We start from the raw sequence: 7235 nt of genomic DNA on the forward strand, positions 1-7235 counted from the left end.
ACAGTTTCTTTAGCCATTCGTCTGTTGAAGGGCATCTTGGTTGTTTCCAGAGTCTTGCTATGGTAAATAGAGCTGCAATGAATATAGGTGTAAGGAAGGGGTTTTTGTATTGTATTTTTGTGTTCCTAGGGTATATTCCTAGGAGTGGTATAGCTGGATCGTATGGGAGCTCGATTTCCAGTTTTTGGAGGAATCTCCATATCGCTTTCCATAAAGGTTGAACTAGACGGCATTCCCACCAGCAGTGGATAAGAGTTCCTTTCTCTCCACATCCCCGCCAACACTGTGTATTCTCATTCTTTGTGATGTGTGCCATTCTCTGGGGTGTGAGGTGGTATCTCATCGTTGTTTTGATTTGCATCTCCCTGATGATTAGTGATGTGGAACATTTTTTTCATGTGTCTTTTGGCCATGTGTATTTCTTCTTTGTCAAAGTGTCTGTTCATTTCTTCTCCCCATTTTTTGATGGGGTTAGATGTTTTTTTCTTGTAAAGTTCTGTCAGTGCCTTGTATATTTTGGAGATTAGCCCCTTATCTGATGGGTATTGGGTATTGTATTATTTTTATGTTTTCCTTCCTTTTCCCCTATCTTTTCTTAAAATGAAATTTATAGTCTCTAGAAGGACCCCTCCCTTTCTTTTCTTTTCTTTTCTTTTTTTTTTTTTTTTTTTTTTTTTTGGTTTTTGGGCCACACCCGGCATTGCTCAGGGGTTACTCCTGGCAGGCACGGGGGACCATATGGGGCACCGGGATTCGAACCAACCACCTTTGGTCCTGGATCGGCTGCTTGCAAGGCAAACGCTGCTGTGCTATCTCTCGGGCCCTTTTTTTTCTCCCTTTCTTTTTTCTTCTTCTCTATTTCTTTTTCTCTTTTTTCCTCTTACCTTCAAACAGAAATACATAATTTGAACCATCTTGTTCTTCCTCTCAAATTGAGGGGGAAATAATGGAGGGCAACAAGACCAAACAGTCATATGAACATTGAGTAGAAATAAAAAATTATTAGACACGAACATCAAATCCAAAGCCAACTACAAAGGAAACTTTACCCAATCTACAACAGGCTAGACACAGAAAGGACTACTTGTACTAGCAGCTCAGGATGCAAAGGAGGGGCGATATGGGATGCACGCTGGGAACAGGGGTTGAGGGAGGACAACATTGGTGGTGGGAATGCCCCTGACTCAATGTCACTATGTACCTGATATACTACTGTGAATGATTTGTAAACCACTTTGGTCAAAATAAAAATTATTAATATAAAAAAATAAAAAATAAAGAAAAATGAAAAAAAAAAAGCATAATATAATTCCAAGACACTAAACAAAATCCCAGATTAAAAGAACACAAACTGACAGGCTGGAACAAAGTGAATAACAGACAAAAAAAACGTAGAAGAGGATGAGAAAAATATGGGTAATCTGGAGGTTTCCAAATTCTCAGCCAAACTTCTTTTGCTGACTTTCTTTTTTTTTTTTTGAAATATTTCTAAAACTTTATTCAAAGTTATTTACCTCACTGTTAATAAGGTATACAGTTTATGTTCGGTGCCAATATTATTAGATCTACCCATTGCCGGCAATGGGCTTTGTGAAAATTCATTTTGTGGCATCCCAGAGTTAAATAATTCTTTTCCAACCATATCTAACTCCAAATACCTGCAAGTTTTACATGCACAATTTTCCCTTCAATTTTTAAATCTGAAGTTACATTATTAATCAATATCAGTAGATGTTAAAATGAAGTCATTTTAAACAAAGTATGACTGTACAATTAAAATCCTATTAGTTAATATTAGACAAGAGTTTTACAAACACTACATTACATATTACCTTGTAATCTGAAACTTTACATATTTGTGTAAATTTACTTTAGATAACTGAAACTTCACAGAATTGAACAGAAAATAAAATTTAAAAAAAATTTAGTTCTGTACATTAGTCCCAACTATCTCTATTTTACATTCTATAAGGCTCGTGTCATATAATTAATTCAGCACCAAAAAGTGATCTACAAAACTAACCAGTCCTACTCACCCCTTGTGATAGTTTTTGTCATTTATAAATGTGAGAGTCTGAGAATGCTTATAAGTCTTACTTTCAGACTTTAAAATGGAATACTTTGGGGGGCTGATCATAATCTGGGATTGTACTTTTGTTCTTGTTGAACAGATACAAATGAGCAAAAAAATAAGAAAACACTTAAACCATGAACTTAAGTCATCCGTTTTTAAGTTGAATTGGTAACACTGAAGCATCAGATGTCATCTAGTAATGCCCTGCCCATATCACTCCTTTGAAATATTGAAAAGGCAGTCAGAAAAATGTTTTTTATTTATTGCGTGAAATAAGGTGCAAAGAAGGATTGCAATAGCAAACTTGTTCATACATAGATTCAGAAACATCTCATCAATGTTTAACATAATCTACCCTAAATTGATTTCGGAGTAAATTGAGAGCTACAAGAATGGCTCCTGACTGAAGCATGTTTTCAATCCAATGTCTGCTAAACATTAGCAGCTCTGCTCATCAATGTCATAATGATTTTGCATCACTACAGGTCTGAATTTAAAGAAAAATTCTAGATTCTAGAATCACCATGACTGCACTGCCCCCAAACTGCTTCAGGTTCAAGGCTTAAACATTTTTAAAAAAGAGCTTGTTTGTCTTGCTATTTCAAACAGGACCTGTGCTTATCATATGTGAAGACTATATAGAAATGTTTTCAAAAACTGCAGGTACTTTCAATAATCTTGCTTGTTCAAAGTATAAAATTTTTACGTTTAAAAAAAAAGAAATTAAAAGTGGAGACTAGCACTTTTGCTTTCTTTTGCCAGAAGCATATTGTTCATTATCTCACAATAGAAACATAACTTCATGCATATAAATGGCGCAAGAATTTTATGAAGTTTTACAGAACCTTTATCATCATTCTAGTACATTAAGTGCTGGCTAAATCACAAAAAGGAAGCATGTTAGCAAATTGAGAGCAGAGACTTTCCCCAAAACACAATAGTTTTCCAGGCTCCATGTCAGTCACATAAAAATCTAAGTAATCCTTTAAAATTGTTCCCAGACATGCCAGTCCCTCAATCATACCCATCCATAACCCACCCACCCCAACCCACACAAAGTCTTGCATGTCACATAAGGATATTAATGCTCCCCATTACTTATGACACCCGCTTCAGGGACTGCCGTGGTTGCAGGAAGACTTGGCATTTTCTTTGCAGGACTTGGAATGTGCTCATTTGCTGTACCTGAATGCACAAGTCCTACTCCTTCACCCAAAGTGTCATTTGGGGAGGGTCGCCGAGCGTAAGTTCTTCTGTGCATCTCATCCACCCTCATGAGGTACCATGTTCCTTCAAAGAGTGAATCAATTGAACTCTGGGGAATATAGTTGACTAGGTGGTGAGTGTCTTCTCTGAGCTTCATGCTTGCAGTAAAAGAATCTGGTGATACACAAGTTCTTGAATCAAGTCTTGATTTCAGATCGCATAACATTGCTGTTATTTTATCAAGAGCAGACCCTGGGGTGGCATCTTGTGTAATTTTAATGGAGTAAAGGGTGGCAGCCAATCCAGAACCATAAGAGAATACTCCGATTTTCTTCCCTGCCAGCTGCTGAGGTGAGTACTGTGCTAGAAGAGAAGCAAGGGAACCATACACTGAAGCTGTGTACATATTTCCATTTTGATTTGCTACAAGCAGAGATGCCTTTGTTTTCTGATTGTAGATTTCAGAACTAGCCTTCATAAATGCCTTTTCCACGTCTCTATCAAAATAAGTATCTTCCAATTTAATATCCCCAAAAGCTTCTAGGCCACTATAGATATTATTTTTATCTCTGTTCTGGTCATTAAGAAAATCATTCAGAAACATCCGAGCAAGAGATTTCTGCACCAGTTTACAATAGGGTGAGTGGAAGATCACAAAGTCAAAATCATTCAAAGTAAAATCCTTATCATTCCCCTCTTTTTGCCACTGGGCGCGGATCTTTTTGCGGTAGACAGAATAGCAGCGGTCTAAAGCACTGAGGTAGCACTGTATAGAGAGTTTCCCATCTACGATAGGATACTCAGAAAGCATATCAGGCTTGTAAAAGTCATAGACATGTTGCATGTGGGTCCCTCGAAGTCCTCGTTCAAAAACTAAAGGCGCGTTTGGTCCAATTAGCATAGCTACAGCCCCAGCTCCACCTGTGGGTCTAGCATTTCCTGTGGCATATATAGCAATATCCCCTGCGACCACCAGTGCATACCGTCCGTCCCAAGAGCTGGACTCAACCCAGTTCACAGCATTGAAGACAGCAGCTGTGCCTCCGTAGCAAGCATTAGTTGTATCTAGTCCTTCTATGTCTGTATTTCCAGAGTCCTCAAAGAGCTGCATCAAGTTAGTCTTCACTGACTTGGACTTGTCGATGATCTCTGTTCCAACTTCTAGCCGTCCAATGCAATCATAGGAAAGGTTGTATCTCTCCATAAGATTCTGAACCACAGTCATGCAAAGGGAAGTGATATCTTCTCTGTCTGTGCAGAAGCCCATTTTGGCCTGGCCCAAGCCAATAGTATACTTTCCAGCATCCACACCATCATATTTTTCCAACTCTACTTGATCAACATACTGAGAAGGAACATAGATCTCAAGGGCAACAATTCCCACATCTTTTGGCCAGCAGGCTTCTGCACTCAAGGGAAGTGACCCAGGCATGGTGAAAGAGCCCAAAGTGACAGGGCGATGGCCGGTGGTGAAGGAAGCGGCAGTCAAGCAAGAAGATACAGTAGCTTTTGCTGACTTTCTATCAGAAAAAAGGAAGGCCTTTTAAAAGAACAACAATCAACTTTAATAAATATTACCTAATAGCTTTTTGAGAATTAAAAAGAATAAAAAACAAGTAAAGGCAGTTATTTATTTCTTTAATTTTTTTTGTTGTTGAAGCTCTATTTTTTGTACCAGATGCTTCGGTGCCTGTTTGTGGCATTCTTTCTAAAAAATGGTGAATCACTTGTTATAGAGGTTATTAGGTAGAAAAACCTTGCACAGAGACTTAAATCTGAGACTTAAATCAAACTTAAGTCTGATGCATGGTTGGTGTGCCAAATCCTAAATAAAGATATTAGTAAAAAGGGGTTTATGTCTGTCCTCAGCAACTGCGTTTTTGAATTCTTTTAAATCTGAAGCATTTCTGGGATATGAAGCTGTCCCCCCCCCCCCCGCCCCCTAAAGTTAATAGGATAAGCAGTAATAAAGAAAGGTGGAAGCAAGTTTACCCTGAGGCCACTCATTGAAATTGCAGAGCCACAAGAATTAGCAGTTTATAGGGCAGGGCTGTTGCCTGGGGCAGAGCCACCTCCCCTAAAAATGTCCTGGGAAATCTGTTCTAGGTCCTGTTCTGAAAAGGGCAGGACATCTTCAGAGAACCTTTTAGGTTTCCTTTCCTGCTTTGTGAACCATTGTTAAGGTTTCTTTTCTTTTACCACCAATGGGGGGCTGCAAATTCCTTCATCATCAAAACTGCCCTTCAGAAAACAGACTTAAACACTGACAAATTCATATAGAGGCCCATGGGTGGTAGAATGCCCTTTGCTCACTCCCTATCATGGTATAAACACATCACCCAATGCTATGTCTCATGAGTGAAAAGATCCCCGGTAGAGACCCAAGGAGCCTCTTGGATAACATCATTCCAAATTTTAACAACCTGAGACTCAATCTTAACAAAGTCTATGGCAGATAGCAGAGAGCTTTGAGATAAAGAGGATGGTCCACATTTTGGACAGAATCTCAAAAGTGAAAGGAACAGAAAAGGAAAAATTTCCAAGTGAAATTAAAAACAAATGAAATTATATTTTGCTTTTTTAGTAGTGTGCCTATACAGTGTGCGAAATTTCACCTTTGGTGTACAGGTCTTTGCTCGGGCATACCTTAGCTTTTAGGGAGACTCAGCCCACCAGATGTATCCTCAGATTTTCCTGGTGGGTAGAACTAATTTAGCTTCCATGGTGTTCCTCAAAAGGCCCGCTGTGGACGCCATTTTCTCCTGTGTGGATGGTTGAGGAATTTCCAAAGAGACGCCTGGCATTACATTTTCAGCCAGTATTTGACTATCTCTCCTTTGTATATATCAGGCAAAATAATGGTCTTTATAAATAATTTGGCTCAGAAATTCCAGCACCAACCCCTTTTTCTGGATATAGCCAGCCCTAAAAGCAAAGACAATTTTTCTCTTTGCTACTGCAGTTTCTGGTAATCAAGGACATAACCAGAATGCAGATCTTGACCCTCCTTTAGAAATAGGGAAGCTCATTCTTGGGGTTTTGGTTCCTCCCTTCACTTAACCTCTAAAACTACAGAGTCCAGCCTAGAAAGATCAAGTTTCTAGATATTTCCTACTTCCTCCTAATCCTGATTTTGCATTTAAAGTAAGCTTGCAAGCAGTTACCTTGTGTTGTGACCTTCTCTCTTGAAATTTAGAATTTTTACAGTCACACCCATAGCTTAGGTATTGTTATTATTATACTATGCTTTGTGATTACAATTATTCTTCACTTGTAGCTAATTTTATCCCTATAAATTCCCCTGCTCAAAAAATTAAACTTGTCACACTCCTGCCAGAAACGTGTTGACCCCACATTCTCTGTGTGGTTTCATTTATTTCATATTCCATATTCGGCTGTTCGTGCTCCCGCTTTCTTCTGGTGAAGTGTTATGACCCACGAGAATTGCTGAGACGCAGCACGTCTACAGCAGGTCTTCATCTGGGGAGACCTGGTCGCTATCCCCTTATCCTATGGTGGTTGTCTTCCTGTGGCCTATGACCTAAAGGCTTTTAATTGACAGACCTTTGCCCGTGGGCTGATAATTTCACTAGGACATAAGTATAATGAGAGTGAGAGCAGAGTGAAGAAGAGGTGGTTGGAAATAAGTCCAAAATCTGCTGGTTAGGAAGGGAAAAGAAGGAAGGTGAGTGTAATAGGGTGGAAAAAGGAATGGATAGTTCCAAAAGAGAGATTTTTAGATTACTGTGAAATAGCCAGACAGAGGCAGAGTAGGGTGAAAGAATATGTAAATGAAGTAAGCAAGCAGTGAAAGTAAACAATAATTAAACACATGGGAATAATGATAAGAACTTTCCACAAGGTATACTGAGAAATATATTTCTGCAAAAGTGTTCCTTAGTGACACTGAGAATCTTTTCCGAAAAGCCACAGATTACCTTCCAGTGATACTTAG

At 38.9% G+C, this 7235-nt stretch overlaps 1 protein-coding gene across 1 annotated transcript; it reads right to left on the reverse strand.

Annotated features, from left to right (window-relative positions):
- Positions 1-1462: 1462 nt before the first annotated feature.
- Positions 1463-4763, reverse strand: LOC126006414 (hydroxymethylglutaryl-CoA synthase, cytoplasmic-like). The gene has a single exon (XM_049771832.1). It carries the CDS (start codon positions 4710-4712, stop codon positions 3156-3158), a length of 1557 nt encoding a protein of 518 aa, XP_049627789.1. The 5' UTR covers positions 4713-4763; the 3' UTR covers positions 1463-3155.
- Positions 4764-7235: the final 2472 nt, after the last annotated feature.

The sequence above is a fragment of the Suncus etruscus genome, chromosome 1, assembly GCF_024139225.1.
Source record: "Suncus etruscus isolate mSunEtr1 chromosome 1, mSunEtr1.pri.cur, whole genome shotgun sequence".
NCBI classification, from domain to species: domain Eukaryota; kingdom Metazoa; phylum Chordata; class Mammalia; order Eulipotyphla; family Soricidae; genus Suncus; species Suncus etruscus.

What these genes read in the sequence shown, in the direction of transcription:
- LOC126006414 (XM_049771832.1), bottom strand. Translation starts at nt 4,712, where the DNA reads ATGCCTGGGTCACTTCCCTTGAGTGCAGAAGCCTGCTGGCCAAAAGAT.